Source organism: Toxorhynchites rutilus, chromosome 1 (assembly GCF_029784135.1).
Source record: "Toxorhynchites rutilus septentrionalis strain SRP chromosome 1, ASM2978413v1, whole genome shotgun sequence".
NCBI classification, from domain to species: domain Eukaryota; kingdom Metazoa; phylum Arthropoda; class Insecta; order Diptera; family Culicidae; genus Toxorhynchites; species Toxorhynchites rutilus.
In genome coordinates, this window is record NC_073744.1 from 39,825,743 (window position 1) to 39,843,693 (window position 17,951).

General features: G+C 38.3%; 2 protein-coding genes across 7 annotated transcripts; one reads left to right on the forward strand and one right to left on the reverse strand.

Moving 5' to 3' along the window:
* Window positions 1–1,544: 1,544 nt before the first annotated feature.
* On the reverse strand, window positions 1,545–5,172 carry LOC129762018 (zinc finger protein 501-like). Of its 6 annotated transcripts, none has more exons than XM_055759964.1 (12): window positions 4,934–5,171; window positions 3,477–3,754; window positions 3,401–3,414; window positions 2,975–3,280; window positions 2,840–2,923; window positions 2,705–2,788; window positions 2,565–2,648; window positions 2,427–2,510; window positions 2,287–2,370; window positions 2,148–2,231; window positions 2,009–2,092; window positions 1,545–1,952 (listed from the first exon to the last, which is right to left on the reverse strand). In XM_055759964.1, exons 4-12 carry the CDS (start codon window positions 3,246–3,248, stop codon window positions 1,738–1,740), a joined length of 1,077 nt encoding a protein of 358 aa, XP_055615939.1. In that variant the 5' UTR covers window positions 3,249–3,280; window positions 3,401–3,414; window positions 3,477–3,754; window positions 4,934–5,171; the 3' UTR covers window positions 1,545–1,737. The 6 variants fall into 6 exon arrangements, with proteins under 6 accessions (XP_055615939.1, XP_055615938.1, XP_055615935.1 ...); XM_055759963.1 differs by having other exon boundaries at window positions 2,975–3,414; window positions 3,477–3,555; window positions 3,650–3,754; window positions 4,934–5,170; XM_055759960.1 differs by lacking the exon at window positions 3,477–3,754 and having other exon boundaries at window positions 4,934–5,172.
* Window positions 5,173–12,496: 7,324 nt separating this feature from the next.
* LOC129762017 (proline-, glutamic acid- and leucine-rich protein 1) lies at window positions 12,497–15,543 on the forward strand. Its single transcript, XM_055759957.1, has 4 exons — window positions 12,497–12,743; window positions 12,814–13,030; window positions 13,092–14,061; window positions 14,251–15,543. Exons 1-4 carry the CDS (start codon window positions 12,639–12,641, stop codon window positions 15,476–15,478), a joined length of 2,520 nt encoding a protein of 839 aa, XP_055615932.1. The 5' UTR covers window positions 12,497–12,638; the 3' UTR covers window positions 15,479–15,543.
* The last annotated feature ends 2,408 nt before the right edge of the window (window positions 15,544–17,951 follow it).

The following is a 17,951-nucleotide window of genomic DNA, read 5'->3' on the forward strand; positions in this document are numbered from 1 at the left end:
ACATTTACAGTGTTACGATACTACACCGTACTGTTTTCATATACCGCTCCACCAACCAACTTAGTGACGAAACTTCCTCACGGTAGGACCTTAGGATATACTTCTAGGCGCTTTGGGATATACCAAGGCGCCTAAAAGTATATCCTAGAGTGGGCCAACTTTCTAAAACCATGGCGCCTAGAAGTATATCCTTAGCCCACCTTAGGATATACTTCTAGGCGCCTTGGCTAAAACCACTCTTCAGTCATCTTGGAAGTCTACTGTGTTTTGTTTGTAAGCAAAACACAATACGCTTGTGCGCAAGCTCGCTCGTGATCAGTCTGTCTCTTTTACGCTTCAAGCAAATAATTCCCCTTCTGCTTTCTTCCACCCTTAGAAAAATCCTCGGTCGAAAACTACTAAATACATTTGGTAATGCAAAATTAGTAGAATGTACAAATTTTTTTGTACATATTGTCAACAAACCCGCATCCCTACCAGAGATTAGTATATTTTACTCGATAACATTAGTAAGCTTGTATATTGTCATATCTGAAAATTGGTGAGAAAAGCGCGTATTAACCATTTTCATTGTTCCCATAAGGCAATACGGAGGTATAATAAGGATATAATTCTGATACGTGCATTTTCGGCGAGGAAATGTAGCCGATATTGGGCTTCCGAATCATGGTTCTGCTTGACTTATGTGTTTATTAGTACGGTCGAAAATGACTATAGATTGGTAGTATTTACCAAAAAAATCGTTATATTTACTAATTATTTCAATATATGAAAAATATAGTCCAGGAAGATTTATTTTAGAACTAGAGAATTATTACGATATACGGTAAATGAATTTCGTTGAATTATTTTTTCTCTATTTTAATACTGTTTATTATTTCAAAATATCAAATTAGGTTTGCGAAAAAGAAATCAGTGGTCCTTTAAACGACAAAAATTTCTAAACTAGTAATAGTACTACTAGGAAGATAGTAAGTACAACACATTATGATTGTGAAGCGTTTTTAGAACTCGACTTGAGTTCATACAGATCATTTGTGAACGAAAAATATCTGCAAAAATCCACGACACACGTTGCACGAGGTGGAAGAAAAACTATTAATTGTAAGTTGTATATCATTTAATGTAAATGTACTTTTTACCGGAACTATTAAATTGCAGTTTGAGCTGCATTGAAGCTGCTACAAAAACGGTGGTGTATTTTTTTAAAATCTCGAACAAATGGAAACAGAACATCGTAACAGAGTGAATATACTGAATACTGACTTGACTTGACAAATATAACTTGAAACCGTTTGTATTCTTTCATCATGTTACTGATATGCTATAGACTTTCTTTAAACATCTTTCTTTCAAACTTTTTTTTTGTTTCCAAACTTGAAACAGTCACTCGCCGGGTCGAATTAGGAGTTCATCGCCGCCACGGAGGCCTACTTTGCAGACCTCGAGAAAACGTATTTTTCAGATGGATTAAAGCAGTTGGAGCATCGCTGGGTCAAGTGTATCGAGTTAAAAGAAGACCATGTTGAGAAATAAATCGCCACTTTTCCAAATTTGTTGTTTTTTTTTTTGTAGGCTAAGTACTTATCGGACTAGTGAATATAGTGAATTCGTTCGTAGCGAAAATAATTACTAACGTTAAAACCATATCATAAAAGCGTGACACGATTTTGGATTAGGTCGCCTACGTCCAAAATTTAACTTTGTAAATCTCTGTCTTATATGTTAGCTCAATGATTATTTGTGGGCAGCTTTCAGTGACGGAGAGATAACTTTACATCCAGTCATTTCTTCCTTAACGGTCACTTGTGGTTCTGCGCTCTGTATCTTTATCGAACAGGTCGTACTTACTGCTCGAATGCACGAGCTGCTATGAATTCGAATGTGCTGTTTGACCGCAGAAGAATTCTTAAAAGCTTTCGGACACTTTGGACAGGAATAGGGACGTTCACCTACAAAAGAATGACCCTGTTGAATGCTTAATTAGTGTAAAACATTCTTTACTTACCCGTATGAATTCGAATGTGTCGTTTGAGAGCTGATTGTGTCCTACACGACTTTGGACAATGTGGACAAGAAAAGGGAAGTTCATCTGCAAAGGGAAAATTTGCTGAATGAGTAATTATAGCAGAACATTATTTACCAACCCGTATGAGTTCGAATGTGCGGCTGAAGTGATCTAAGGCTCTTAAACGCTTTTGGGCAATGTGGGCAAGAATAGGGGCGTTCATCTGTAAAAAATTACATTGTTGAATAGTTTATTGCTCTAATACATTCTTAACTAACCCTTATGAGTTCGCATATGGTCTTGGAGCGCTGAAGGATTGGTAAATGTCCACGGACAATCTGAACAAGAATAGGGACGTTCACCTACAAAGGAATGACACTGTTGAATGGTTCATTATAGTAATACATGTTTCACCAACCTGTATGAGTTCGAATGTGCATTTTGAGCGATGGTTGATGTTTGAAAGCTTTCGGACAATGTGGACAAGAATACGGCCGTTCATCTGCAGAGGAAAGACTGTTGAATGGTTCATGGTTGTAAAAAAATGCTTACCTACCCGTATGAATTCGAATATGCTCATGGAGCGCTGAAGAATTTATAAACGCTTTCGGACAATGTGGACAAGGGTAGGGACGTTCACCTGCAAAGGAATGATCCTGTTGAACAATTCATTGTAGTAAAACTTTCGTTACCAACCTGTATGAGTTCGAATGTGAAGTATGAGCGCTGAACGATCTTTGGAAGCTTTTGGACAATATGGACAAGAATAAGGACGTTCACCTGCAAAGCAATGATTCTTCTAAAGTTTTTTGATTAAAACATTGAACTCACCCGTATGTGTTCGAACATGTTTTTCTAATCTGTATTTTGAGACAAATGTTTTCTCACACATTTCACATTTTAACGGTTCCTTTTCTGGAGTAAATTATTAGTCATTGTTTACTGAAAATAACACCAAACACTCACTTGTGTGTAACCGTTTATGGTCTTCCATTAGGCCTTCGTCTGCGTCCATTTCGTTGATGAAGAATACTTCCCCGTTTTCTCCCTTGATTTGCATATTGGCTTCCCGTTCCACTGGCCTAAAGCCGGCTGTTGAGTCTGTTTCAGCTATCCGACTGTTCTCATTATCCGGCTGTTCGTGGTCATCAATCAATAATTCCGGATCCATCTTGATGACATATGGTTCGGTGCTTGGCAAATTTTGGAAGCAGCTCTCGGGAATGTTGTGAACGGTCATAAACTCTTGGCGACATTTGTCGCATGTAGGATAGCTGCTCAACTGGGAAGTGAAATTATTCAACTTCTGCAGGATAAAGTTTAGCTTCTTCTCTTCATGGCGAGAGGGTACCAACGCGTAATGAAATTCCCGATTGCATATATCAGAGCAAAAGCTGCACTGGTCTCTGTCGGAATGAAACGTGTCAATCAAACTCTTTGGGCCAATATCTCATACGACATGCATTACAAACGGATTCCTCGAGTCGAGGAGACGCACCACGCTAGATATGGGGTACAGACTAGGGGCGCTGCTGATTAATGGTAAGCTGCATCCCAATAGGAAGTATCCCGTGTCGGGCACATGTACAAAACATTGGAGACTACAACATCCCGATTATGACAACAAATTGTAACACTAACCTCGAGTCAACCGCAGGTAATCGGTTACATAACACTAACATAGATTATAAGAAATATTGTCAAAATATTGTACCCCCGGCCCCGTCAACCTAACGCTGTATGAGCCTTAACAAAAAATATATTTTTTTTCGAAAAAAAATAATTACAAAAGTTTGATCGAGTGAGAAGCAATTATCAGTTAAGAGTTATCACAGAATTCTTTGTCATTAAACTATTTATAGTTCATAAGAAAGTTTGATGAGGGTCTTTGTATCCACATTGGTTGCGCGTTCGATCATGAGTTCAAAACTCAGGGCCCTCATTTGAGGATCTTTGTGTTGTTAAAGAATATTTACGTACACGCAACAATCATCAGTGATGGATAAAGATCGATTCATCCATACAACTGCTCTGCTTTGCCAGAAACATCGGCTGTTGGGATATAAATAACAAAACAATGATCATATCAACTGTTTCCGCGGTCCGGTCTAACTGAGCAATCGAAGAACAAACGAAATAGTCTAACCCCTGAAAATGGCTACTGTGTAATGTACAACTTAAAGATACGATAAAACATGTAACATGTACACGATTGAAATCCGTTTCTATTACAGCAAAAATGCTGATGAGCCTAAATAAATAAACAAATGGGATAAACAAAAAAGAAAGTTTGGTCGTGTGACTTTGTACCTTATGTTATGTACAAATTTGTAAGGTGATGTAGAAGTCATTTATGTACGAAAACGCACACTTTTTGTTCGAAGTTCAAGATATAGAAGAATTGCCTCCTAGTATCCTACGATAACTGTTGATTAAACACTATTGTGTTCGCTCAAGGCAGGCATGTGGAGCCAATTAGTAAGGCGTATTCCACGGGGAACGAACAAACCTTCAATATGAAAATAAATTTTTCTTTTATATGATAGATTAACAGTTTTTTTGCAAATTTTGAAAAACTATTAAACGAAAATTGCGTCGGATAAGGATGTAATATTATAATAAAGAGTTTCAGTAAAATATCGGAAAATATATATTGCCAAATGGTTAAATACTAGTCAGGAAAACATATTCTGAGTAATTAGATAACATGTCAACCCAAATTAAGATCCCGAACTTGGAAGTCACCACCAGAGATACTCTTCTTCCAATCTATTCCTAATGGAAATACACTCACATATAGTATATCAACAGAAAGGAGTAGGAATCCTGAGACTAGATTACAAGTGTACCATTTCGCACTTTTCAGAAGAGTTAGTTTTGGCTTGGAATGGTACCGTTTCTTCAAAATTATCTTAATAAACTTACAAATTGTTGGTAACAATAGCCATCTCATTTCTCTAGCGAAACTTTTTGTATTCGAATGAATTCAAAACTCAAAACTGTTCAATTACAACATAGAAACGCTAAATGCTTAAAATTTCAAGAGCAACCACAAAAAACTACGAGCAGCTTCCTGATATGAGGTGTTATTTTGTGTTGAGTGGTTGAGAGACGAATGAACTCTCAGAGTTTAAAGTCTCTTTAATTCAATACCGTTACCGTTGAGTGGTTTGTTCGGTTTGTTTACAAAATATAATTTGGGCCCAACATACTCAGACAAGTATGCTTCAATTTTCCATGCGTTAGTATAGTGTGCAAAATTATTTGAATATGTATGGGTTTGTTTATAAATTTAAGGAATCTTATATTTATCTTATATTTGATGGAAAATGTGAGTTTCACGCGGTTTTATCTATATACTTATAATGAAAAATATGGTTTATATATTCTACAGCGTGGCGCATAATTCACGCAACCGATTTCAAATGACACAATCTTAATCCAAACAAAAAACAGCTTATTCTTATATCTTATATCTTAACGCTAAACACTAGTTCACAAAACAAATAACAATATGACCAACTAACAAGTAACAAAATAAAAATAACTCAACATAAACGAGAGTACAATTTTCTGGGGACTGAGCGAGATAAATGAAAATCAAAAACACGGTAACACTGATTAAAAAACCTACACATACTATTGACAGGTTCATTCCTACCATAATTAGTCCGAGCAACAGAGAGACGAAGAAAGTTATGGAAGCGAAAATTACGACGACGAATGTCTATATTAAGACTACTGAGTAGATCGCAGCAATCGATATTCGAGAGCAGTAGATCGGAAATAAATATCGCTTTAGCTAAATCACGACGCAAGGATAACCGATCAAGCCCTATAAGATTACAACGATCTTCGTATCTAGGAAGGTTCAGAGGGTCCATCCAAGGCAGAACACGAAGAGAAAATCACACATTTTTTTTTAATGTTTTCAATTCGTTGTATTTCGTCCTGATAGTGTGGGGACCAGAATTTTCATTTCAATTAGAATCAAGCATGACTCCCAAGTCTTTGACAGTATCTTTCCGTAATGTAGTTTCGAAAATTGAATAATTAAAATGAACAACGGAGCGTTTGCGGGCAAAAGTGATTACCGAGCACTTAGGCGGCTCGCACACCGGAGCAATAAACAACTAGCAAACTGCAATACGCAATATGCAACAGGAAACATATTTTGTTGTTCTTCGCATACCAGAGCAATAAAAACCCCCGACATTATGCAAACAATCGGCTTAATGTACGAAACTTGTCAAAATATGGGCGATAAGTTGCTCTTCAACCGACACGCCGTGTTGCTAGCGACATGTGTTGCTCTGTAAAGGCGACAGCGATATCGTATTGCGTCGGTATGCGAGATCAACAAAGATTAAATGGAAAAATCCATTGGCGATAATATTGCTTATTGCATGTTGATAGTTGCTAGTTGCTTATTGCTCCGGTGTGCGAGGCGCCTTAGAAGCATTCAAAACCACGCACCAGTCAGCGAAAATGTTCAACTGAGATTGCAGGTACAGAGCATCAGTCTGACATCTGACTAAATTGAAAAGCTTCAAGTCATCTGCATACGATAATTTCGAACAACGGATGGAGAGATGTACATCATTTAAATATAAAAGAAAAATATACGGATCGAGGTGGCTGCCTTGGGGTACACCGGACGTTACGTCGAATGAATTGGATACATGATTGCCTGACAGACATTTTGCGTTCGACTAGATAATATTTCAGCCAATCCAAGACGCACCCATGAAAACATAGTTTTTGTAATTTAGCCACTGCAATACGATGATCGATTTTATCGAAAGCAGCTGATAGATCGGTATATATTGCATCAACTTGGAGGCGATCCTGTAGTGAGCGGGTGATGAACGAGGTAAAAGTGACGAGATCCGTACATGTAGATCGTTTGGGCATGAAACCATGCTGATATTCCGAAATAAGGCTGGAACAGCTATGCGTTAGAAGTTCGAGAACAATGAGTTCAAACAGTTTGGAGGTAGCACACAGACATGCAATCCCCCGATAGTTTGATACTTTACGTTTGGAACCCTTTTTATGAACAGGAAAAATGTATGATTCTTTCCATATGACAGGGAAAACGCCGCAGCGTAGAGACGTGTTAAAAATTAACGATAAAGGTGAGCATAAGGCAGACCAACACTTCTTGATTATTAAAGAAGGAATTCCGCTCGGCCCTGGATTAGTAGGGCATTTCAATTTGGAACACGTAATTTGTACAGTAGCGGGATCAATAGTAGGATGAGGTCCAACTGCAGACATACAGGGGATATTGTGTGCTACAGCAGATACTTGATGATCACTAAGGATTTCATTGGTAAAAACGCTGCTGAACTGAATGCGAAATAATTCACAAATTTCCCGTACAATTAAATTTTCATGCGTACTCCGAGCCAATGTCACCTTACCCTTAGGCTGAGGACATAGTAAACGCGGTGCGGTGCGATGCGATGCGATGCGGAGCGATTAATTGGAGCTCACCGCGTGCTATGACATACTGACCGCTCTAGATCGCGCGTTTTTTGATGTTTCATTCCACTCCATTCTACATGTAAACAATCCAGCACAAGGATGCCAGATTTGATAACATGTCTTCATTTTGTAAACAGTTGAATTGTGAGATCGTTGTTATCTGTGAACATGGTAAATGGAAAGCCCTTAACGTAACGTTTTCATTATATGCATTATGTAAATTAGAATAAAGTTATATAACTCATCGAACAAACGAAAATAATAATTTAACAACTCAGTCTTTATTTTCGTTCGATGAGTTCGATTGTGAAGATATTTATGAAAATCGTCTGGCAATCACACAGCTGTATAAGCGTTGTACGTGTACAGCGCTGTACAAGTACCACGGTAGCATGACACACATACTTTGGTTGTACATTGTATCGCATGTCAAACTGACAAATCAGAAATTTGACCAATTTTAACAAATATTTCAATGAAAAATGTTTTTATTTAGCGTCTAAACTATCAAACACAACAAACAAGTTTCCAATCTGAGTTATTAACTCAAGAGAAAGTCAATGAAAATAATGTTTTCCAACTAATTTGATTCTGTTTGTTCATACGTTTGTCATATGTTTGTTCAGTATAACTGTAGCCTTGTACAACGGTGAAACAGATCGGTACAGATACAGCGATTGTACCGAGTTGCTTGCATGGTTCTAGCGCTGTACATGGTGACAGACATACAATTCTCGAAGTACAACTGTATGTCTGTCATAAGTATAACATGTCTTCATTTTGTAAGCAGTTGAATGGTGAGATCGTTTTTATCTGTGAACATGGTAAATGGAAAGCCCTTAACGTAACGTTTTCATTATATGCATTATGTAAATTAGAATAAGGTTATATAATTCATCGAACAAAACGAAAATAATAATTTAACAACTCAATCTTTATTTTCGTTCGAAGAGTTCGATTGTGAAGATATTTATGAAAATCGTCTGGTAACCACCACTTGTATTCACTCGCGGCAAAACACTCCACACGCTCCACACACAGTTTCGCCGCATTGAAATCGCGTTCGCACAAGGCGGTATAATAAGGTGGAACGTTATGTCAGAACTGCTGTTCAGCCATTACTTGAGTTCGAATTGACAGCGACCAAACGAACGGCTAGAGTTTTCCGAGAAAGATGATAACAAATGGCATGCAATGATGAGTGCATACCGCTATGTGTTTGCTGCGCATAAACGTTGGTTTTGTTTACGCTGTTGGCATCATTGTTGTGTTTCGGTGACTGCTGCAAGTTGTTGCCTGCATTGCTGTTTTACGGAACGTGAGGGTTGTTGCTGTTGCTGCTGGGATTGGCATGTCAGCAATTGTGGGAGCTTTGCTAGTGGGTATATGAAAGGGCCACTACCGGCGTGCTTGTGTCGTACTGCTCTAAGTTCCATTCGCTTTGGTGGCATTAATCGTTGGTGACCCATTAGGATTGAGTGATAGCCATACGCTGTGGATATCCATGCATATCGTTTCCCGGCGACTGCTGCTTTAGCCGGAGACTCACCTGATCGTGCGGGTTGTGAGACACAACAGCTAGTTCGATTGAAACCGGCCCAGCGTATATATATGTTGGTGTGGACCGCTATGTAGCATAAAAATTAGACCTGCTTTGTTTATAAACAAAATTAGTCGCTGTCATTTTTTATCCCCTTTCGCATCTTCCATGCCTTATTCTCATACTGTCGAAAACGAACCACCTGTCAATTCCAGCTCCTTGCGTTCGCATCGCCTTTACTATTAGCGAATTCGTTTTTAAACTGAGTCAGTGCCAAACTGACTCTGTAATAAAAAAAACCTTTTCAGTTTCACGAATGCGGTGGTTTGTTGGTGTGCGTTATATAGTCTGATTTGTTTATATTTGCGATGACAAATGTACAATGTCGACGTCTGGTGGCGATATTAGTGCTTGGGAGGTAAATTATTCTTTATCAGATCAGAAGGGCCAAGTGAAGTGTAAAAATATAATAGTTCGAATGAAAATTTATACTTCATATTGTTTGATTACCTAACACATGTAGTTCTGACACTCACTTAACCATTTGTCGATGCATTTCCTGTTTGTTCCACAAATAATTACTATTATAATATAAAATCACCATTAGACACAGTTTTCGTTCGATATATTTTTGCGATATCGGAAAAAAACCTCTTATTTCATCACATAAAATAAATATTCGATACCTTCAAGTATATTTTATTCATAATTTTGATTTTGAAAGCATGTTTATTCCACCTGAATATCCATCATTATTTTCGCCTCCCAATGGAACCACACGAAGCTTAATGCTATCTGCTTAATGCTAACATGGACAGAAGATATAAGGCCTGATCACGAACGTCACTCCACGGTGAAAACGAAGTGAATTGTATACAACGTTATTACGGCTGTCACCGTGTGTGTAGAATCCGGAAGAGTTCATCCGTCGTGACAAGTTTGATGAACTCGGTGTTATTATGAATACCACGATACCGTCACGTCACGGGGAAAAACAGGTATATTTGTCACTTGTGTTCTAGATGGTGAAAGCTAGTCACGCGGAATGGGGTAAGTTTAATTTCGTATTTATTTAGCTTTTTTGCTAACATTTTGAATCTTGTCTTGTCTTGTTTAGGAAAGAAAAGATAAACAAACAGCAATATACCCGCTTGGTGGCATTTTTGGACAAAATCCTGACGTATCCTGAGGACGTAAATTTGTTTATTTTAACTCGGACGATAATTATGGTTGATTATGTATAATATTGATTTGTTGATATTTTGAGTATTGAATATTAACCGTGAAGTTTTTCCAACATTGTAGAGCAGGTTTTTGTAAAAGGATGATTAAATATAATTATGAAAAATAAGGCCATTATTTTTTTTTTTACTTTTTACGTAATAAATATTTTCAACGATATTGTTTTGAAGCGTGCTTTGAATAAAAGAATATTTAAAAAGTTATAACAGTTTTAAGAGCCAAATGAACTGCAAAAGTTAAATGTTTCTTAAAAACAAAGAACTGAACTGAACTGATAATAAGTTTCTGATAAGTTTCAAACAAGGAAAGAATGAATCTATCATTGCAAAGCATTCACAAGATACTGTTTTGATTTTTTTCTTTTTTCTTTATTAAAGAGACTTTCAGCCAAAGGCTGGTTCATCTCTAACTTTGTTTTGAAATTTGTATTTCATAATTTTGATATCCGTCTAAAGGAAATCTGCATCACTTTCTGCTTTTAGAAAATTCCTTGAAATCCATCAGATGTTTTATATGAAGATTATGTTTCTGACCGATGCAGTTAACCAGTTTTTGTTTAAATAATTAAATCAAACCTCGTGTCCCGTATATCAAATTAAACGAGAATAGTAAAGATAAAAGGATTGAAGCTCAGAATCCCATATGGGAGTAACTCAGATTATACTGATCGCGAGGTGGATAAATTAGAGTGTTCTATGAGTTAAAGAAGGTATTATAATTCAACAGAATTGTAGAAATCGTTCGTACAAATAGATTCTAACCGTGACCTATACTAAATACTTTTCACTATTCAAACGGAGATGTTCATTATTATACATAATAGTCTTGTTTTATCTCTAGAGTAATTTATAGAGAGCTATGGTATTCACGAGCAACCAAGTATTTCTCCTCATCTTTGAACCAGCGTTTGATTCAGCAAACTAACGCACCAAACAAATGAATCATGGGATGAACCCGAATAGTTGACATTGAAATATTGAATCATCGAGCTATAACCACAAACTTGTCATTCTAAAACATACGCATATATATCATACATTGTATTAATTTTACCTACATAACGTTTAAACGTCCGAAATTATGCAACCGACATAACTTTCATACGCCCGAAATTATGCAACCGACTTGTCTCTTATAAACGGGAATGAACTCTGTCACGTCACGGCGTTTATTTTTATACGCAACTGTCCGTGACAATGATGATAGACACATAAAGATTAAGTGAAGTGTAAGTGACGTGAAAGCGTATGTGACAGTGATGTCCGTAATCAGGCCTATATTCTACCCAAAAAACGCCAAGCAAATATTCAGTTATTGGATGCCTAAAATATTCTTTCGGTCTGTTTGTTGAACCTGTCGTTACATGGTAAGGTTGCCTTAATTATTTCAGTCGAATTTTCTCCATGTTGGATTTTTGACATTGTTTACCACTGTTGATAATTTAAGAGTGACAAACAAAATAGTGTATGTACAAATTTAAAACCAAACTTTATGTGTCAAACATTTTCAAACATTTGACCTTCGTTCAAACAGTGTACGGCCACCTTTAGTAATCAACGGAGATTTTTGTATCGGTGTTATTTATGTCCTTTTTTCAAACTTTTACAAGTATATAGAATGAATTCAACAACAAAACGACTTTATTTCAGATTCTGGAGAACTTCAAGCGGTCTGAATACATACTGTCTCTAGAAAATTAGTTTATTTGCGCTCGAGAATTCGAATTATTGTGACATTGTATTTTTATTATTTTGGGCCTTCATTATACAATAGATTAACTTAGATCTTTTAAACGATCACTTCCTAAATCGAAGGTTTTCCGGTTTCAATAATTAGTTTAATGATAATGGTTTGAGCTGCAACCAAAACTTCATAGCTGAAATAAACAAATCGGGTTATCACAGTTCCATTTTTGTTGAAGAACTCGGGCTATATTCACGCAATCAAGGGCCAATTATCATTTCTAAACTCATAAAATTTAGTTCAGCAGTTGCGCAATATATTCTTTGTTCACATTCATTGAAATAAACTTCAAAATCACAAGGTAGGTTTAATGTAATGCGCTATATAACAATACCAATTGAAATAAACATTGAATAAGCTATCAAACTTTGTTCAAAGGTAAGTTATGAAATTTAGTTTCCTCCGATATGATTGTGAAGACATTTGAAGACATTTTTTCCATTTTTTCGTACCAAGTGAAGATGTTTGAAAAATCACCTGGCATCCCTGATACACACACGCAAATTTATGATTAAGATATTTGTTTACACGTTCGTTTGAACTCCGCGTGCTGCGACTGTTCCACGAAGTGATTGGAATATTATTAATAACTGGGCGAAATAATTGTTTACTGCGATGGATGGTGTATCGAGAATCCTTGGAGGTATTGTGGAAGTTGAAGATGGGAACATTCGGAAGCTTTTAGGAGCTTTGGATGAACATCAAACGTTTTGGACTGAGGTAAGATATGCCACTGTGAATGTGTATGTGGATATTCAGAGCAGAGCAATAACGCAGTGGATAATTCCAGGCACATAATGAAATCGAGCCCCATTTGACGAAAATCAGTACCATGCTGGGTAGTGCCCTCACCCACGATCGAGGGCTCATTGCTTTGAGTCATTTTATACCTCAGTGTCCGTTGGATATTCTTCTGGAGAAAACACAATTCCACATTAACGTTTGTGCCAAGATCTGTGGCCAGAAAGGTCATATTGCGACCATTCCTCTGGCCTATGGCGTTTTAGGTATAAAGTTTGTTCATTTCGTTGAGGAAATTTTTCATAAGTTATTCCGTTATATTTTCAGAGAAAATCCTGGTCAAATCATTGGACTCATCTGATCTCAATAAATTAATCATCAGCAACTTACCAAAATTAATGGAGAATATTACAACAACTGTAGATCCATTTACACATTATGCAATGTTGGGATTTCTTGAGAAGGCTATGCGTTACTATCCGGGAGTGTCCGGTGCAACAAAAAATCGCATAGAAGAATTTTTGGTCAGTTTAGTCGATTCCGAAGATTCGCAAGTTGTCGATCGAACGGGTACATGTTTGCTGCTTTTGCAGCAAATTCGAGGAGGAGGTCAGCATGGAACACTACACAAGAAAACCTGGGAAGAGTATCAGCTGAAACTCGTCGACACAATTCATGATTTACTGGGGAAAGTTTTCCAACACACACCAGAGACGTTCGATGTCGAAGAGAATCTGGAGTGCCTGAAACTTCCTAAGTTGTCAACGAATTATGAGCCTGTTAACGACGCTCGCAAAATTGTTACGCGTCTTCTTAATTTAGTATCTTACCTTGAAAAGGCAATTGTGGAACCATATCCGGTTGCTAAACCATTTCGCCCGATGAAAATCTTGAATTTAATTTTCCGCGGACATTCGATCAGTTGTCAAACTATGTCGAAAAATTCGATCCACGAGAATCTAGCTTTCGGCATGTTTCTTCCCCAGATTCAAGCAGACTTGTTGAAGGTTCTTGACGGACTAGTGCTGGTACTCAAGTTGAATCTGCTCCCGTTTGGAAATCTGATCACTGATCTCTTCGAGCAAAGCCTCAAAGCCACACTCACAGTGGATGCAAAGGGGCGCAAAAAATCGTACACATCCTTGCGGTCAAGAATATACGGATGCGTTGCGCTGTGGTGCGAAACGACTAAATTTGCCAGCGGAATCGAGGAAACTGTGGATAATGTGCTGGAACACATCGTGCAAGATGTTACACCATACGAATCGGAAGTGACGCTTACGGTTAACGCCAGTGGGTGAGTATGAGCTGAGACCAGAAAGATTCGAGAACTTATATATTTAAAGCAGTGGTTCTCAATCGATGTTCCGCAACCGGCAGAGGGGCCGTGAAGGGCTGTCCAATGGAGATGGTTCATTGCTTAATTGAATGAATCCTGGCTAGAATGTTTTCAACCTTCTGATTACTGTATTTTGTTTCACTACAGACAAAAACTCTCCGCAAAAGCTAAGAGGAAACTCCGGAAGCAACAGAACGCAGCAACGGCTCTGTCCAAAGCCCATTCTACGGATCCATTCGAGAACACCAAACAACTGCGGTGTGATTCCGGTAATGAAACGCTTTGCTTGGCCGCTCTTCGATGTCTCACCAAAGTACTCGAGGCTGCCGGTTGCTTCATCAAGCCCGTCATGCACAAACTTCTCCAGGAGAAGATTGTGTCGCTTTGCTTTTCGGTGTTTTCTCAACTGAATGCGGGAACACGTCAAAATCTATACCACGAGCCTAGCTGCCGTAAAGCTTTACTCGTCGCGTTGAACGCCTTGAGTGTGAATCCTCACCACCTTTGTCCACCTCCGCTGCAATATGGAGCGTCCTTATTCAACGTAGCTGAAGTGCGGGATCCGAACGCAGACGTTCGTTCTGTGGCTTCTGCCCTGGGACGCACAACAGAACTGTTGTTGCATCCACGCAAAGAGGTATTCTATTTCCCGCTGGAGGAAAATGCTGTGAAGGATATGCTGATGGCCAAGAAGAAACATCCCCTTAAAAGTTTGTTCTCGGCGGATAAACAAGGACACAACGCTGGTGGAACGTTGATTTCGTTTGGCGAATCACCAAGCTTTGACGAGAGCCAAGAAGAAAAACGCGAATTGGGAACAACTTCAGAAACCGAACCCATTGCTCGTGTTGAAGAGATTACAATTGACGAAGAGAAGTCCTCGGAGATGGTATATGATCTGGAAGATGAAGATAACGAAGGAAACTTCAACAAGGGCGAACTCCAGAAATCAACAAATGACAAAACAGTCGAATCGCAGGTGATACACATCGATTCCGATGATACCGTGGATGAAGTACAAGTGGCGGGTAGAACTCAAGCTGAATTGTCTCCGATACCAGCGAACGGGGGAGCGATCCAAGTGGGAAAGAACGAATCGATGGAAAGGCTTGCAGTTAGCGATGATGAAGTGCACGTTATAAACGAGCCTTTGTCAGACCCTGCCTTAGGAAAACCAGGAAAACTAGCGTCGCCTTCTAGCGAATCGTGGAATCAAAAGAATAGCAACAAACGTAAATCGACTACTGAGAATAGCACAAAAGAAGCTGATTCTTCTGAGAAGAAGAGCAAGGTAGTTCTCGAAGACGACGATGTGGATGCGCGTGTTGATGATCTAGTAGCAGAATTTGTTGATGAGCTCAACGATGACGTCTAATAAGTTGGTCACACGAAGTTTAAATGAAATCTTATTAATAAAAAATATATAAATTTTCCCTTCAATTCTCTATTATTCAATGATCATTCCGTTCAGCGAGTTTATCATCAATTGCCAATATCATTTTGCTTCGTTTTTCAATATAACAATTGAGAAATTCCTCGAGTGAATTTGTGTTATTTCGACATAAGTTCAGTTCTACACCTTCATAGAGTTCCTTTCGAAAATCCCAATCTTTGGTATCATCTTCTGTATTCTGCGTCAAGCTATTTTCGTACGTTGTTAGCCTTTCATGGAATATTTTAAAACTTTCAGCTTCTTGTAAGTGTAGTGACCTGGTAGCTGGATCCAGATTTTGACACTCCTTTGGTAAATATTTCGAAATGTGGGCACCGAGGTCTAAGTCACAGGTCACAAAATTCTCAGCGGCGCGTGATAACTGGAATATACAATATTGATGGGTAATATTCTGTTTTTTTTTCTATTGATTAGCGAACCTGGCCGATGATTAGAACAGATGTTACCATAAATGTGAAAAGAGGATACATTTTTTCTAGTCGTTCATCTGAAATGGCAATTCTTCGCTGAGCGAAAATGATACAAGCTCGAAGTAAAATTTGTCATCGTTCAGTATTTGTGATAGATAAACCCACTCAATGAATATTAGCCATTGATTAGATAAGGGTTTTATTGTATTGGCAATATAAGTCTATTTGAGAAGGTTCCCGGAATAAATCGCCACAGAAAACGACTGCAACAGAAACCACCGCTTATAAAATGTGTAGTAGGCTATAAATATTGTGGCGCGGTATTGTATTTCAAAACAAGAATTAACCGGGCAAACGTATCGCCCCAGGCAAACGTAACGCCCCGGGCAGACGTATACCGTCCGACGCTCGCTAGAGCTCGGTCGGACATTGCTAAAGGATCGTATCCTATGTTTCAAACTAACCGGGCAATCAGTGGATCCCAGGTTTGCGTGCGAGACACCGCCGCTTCCGACGGCGGGTCGGCGGTGGACTCGGATTGCGTCATCTTGGCGGCATGGGCCGCCTCGATTCCTTATCCTCGCCAAATGGGGACTTCGTCCCCATTACATTGTCCTCAGAATAAATTTCGAAAAACGAGAACAAGAGAATAAATTTATAATAGAAATGTGAGGCACATGATGTTTTTCCCGCGCCAAATATTTCTAGCCTACTACACTTTTTCTAAGCGGTTGTTTCTGTTGCAGTTGTTTACTGTGGCGATTTATTCCGGTCACCATTTGAGAACAACACATATTAGAATAGGTCACATTAGATGTTCTTCTTTGTCCGCAAATGAGCTCTTAGTTGTGAAACCGCAACTAATTAAACAAACTAATAGACCCCATGCAATGGAAAAAAAATGATGAAGCTTTATCGAAGATTGATCGTTTCGAGGGAAGTCTCTCAAACCCTTTTTTCCAACAGACTACGTTACATATGAGGGGCTTAGAATGAGAGGGGTGTAAGTGATTTGATCGATTTCTCTTCATAAACTTTTTCTTTAGTTAATAAGTCAATTGTAAATACGTTCCAATTTGAATTTGCTATAGAATCCAATAGATAAGGTTCTGAACTATCTTCCACATTGTCAAATACAGTTGGGTATTAGATTGCAGCTAAGATAAGATTTAGAGATAACGGTGATCTCGTATGGTCATGCAATTTTAAGACATCTGACATAAAACAAATTTTATAAACCCCGATTTTCGGTTTTGAAAAAACTCAAATTTTAACGTTTGCGACACTAGTAGACTAGTGAGCTAATATTTTGCATATGCTATATTATCGTGCAAATCAACATTTTGCAGCAAGTTTCGAAAAAAGGTAAGGTTTCGGAAAGATTCGCGTTCCGAAAAAAGGTAAGGGGTTGTACCTAGGACACGACCGCATATTTTCGACGTAGAACTACGCAATCATATTATGCAACATACATGTTCACCACTTTGTGTGGTACTCTATAAGAGAACGACTGATTTCAACAAGTATTCTCTTAACCGCAGGCGTACACTCAACTGTGTCGACATAATGGCGGTGTAGAAGTCCGACACCGCATAAACCGTTGCGCAGCAACCGTTGGCACTTCACTCCACTTTTTCACCATCACCGAGCACGAGGTAAGACGTTCCTGCATCAGGACAGCTACGCTGGGGGATTTCCCCAAACAAGCACATCCGAGAAATTCACACACTTCGAATATTATTTTAGAATGCATCGAAATTTTTGCAATAGATTATGTTCTTCGTTACAAATAAAATTGAATAACGTCCTTCTACGTTTGATATGATGCCTATGACTACCAAAATATGTGAACGGAAAAAAAATCAAATGATCATTGTAGTTTACATTTCCCTCTGAAATTATTGCACATCTCATGGTTACGTAGTTCTCGAACCACGAAAGTTCATTCACCTCTAGTATCTGAAATGACGATTTTCCAAGGCTTC

What these genes read in the sequence shown, in the direction of transcription:
- LOC129762017 (XM_055759957.1), top strand. Translation starts at nt 12,639, where the DNA reads ATGGATGGTGTATCGAGAATCCTTGGAGGTATTGTGGAAGTTGAAGAT. An exon ending in ATCAAACGTTTTGGACTGAG is followed by an intron (nt 12,744 to 12,813) that starts GTAAGATATGCC and finishes GGATAATTCCAG; the next exon opens with GCACATAATGAAATCGAGCC. An exon ending in TCTGGCCTATGGCGTTTTAG is followed by an intron (nt 13,031 to 13,091) that starts GTATAAAGTTTG and finishes TTATATTTTCAG; the next exon opens with AGAAAATCCTGGTCAAATCA.
- LOC129762018 (XM_055759958.1), bottom strand. Translation starts at nt 4,956, where the DNA reads ATGGCTATTGTTACCAACAATTT. An exon ending in GCTATTGTTACCAACAATTT is followed by an intron (nt 3,415 to 4,933) that starts GTAAGTTTATTA and finishes TCATTCCGACAG; the next exon opens with AGACCAGTGCAGCTTTTGCT. An exon ending in CCATATGCGAACTCATAAGG is followed by an intron (nt 2,232 to 2,286) that starts GTTAGTTAAGAA and finishes AATTTTTTACAG; the next exon opens with ATGAACGCCCCTATTCTTGC.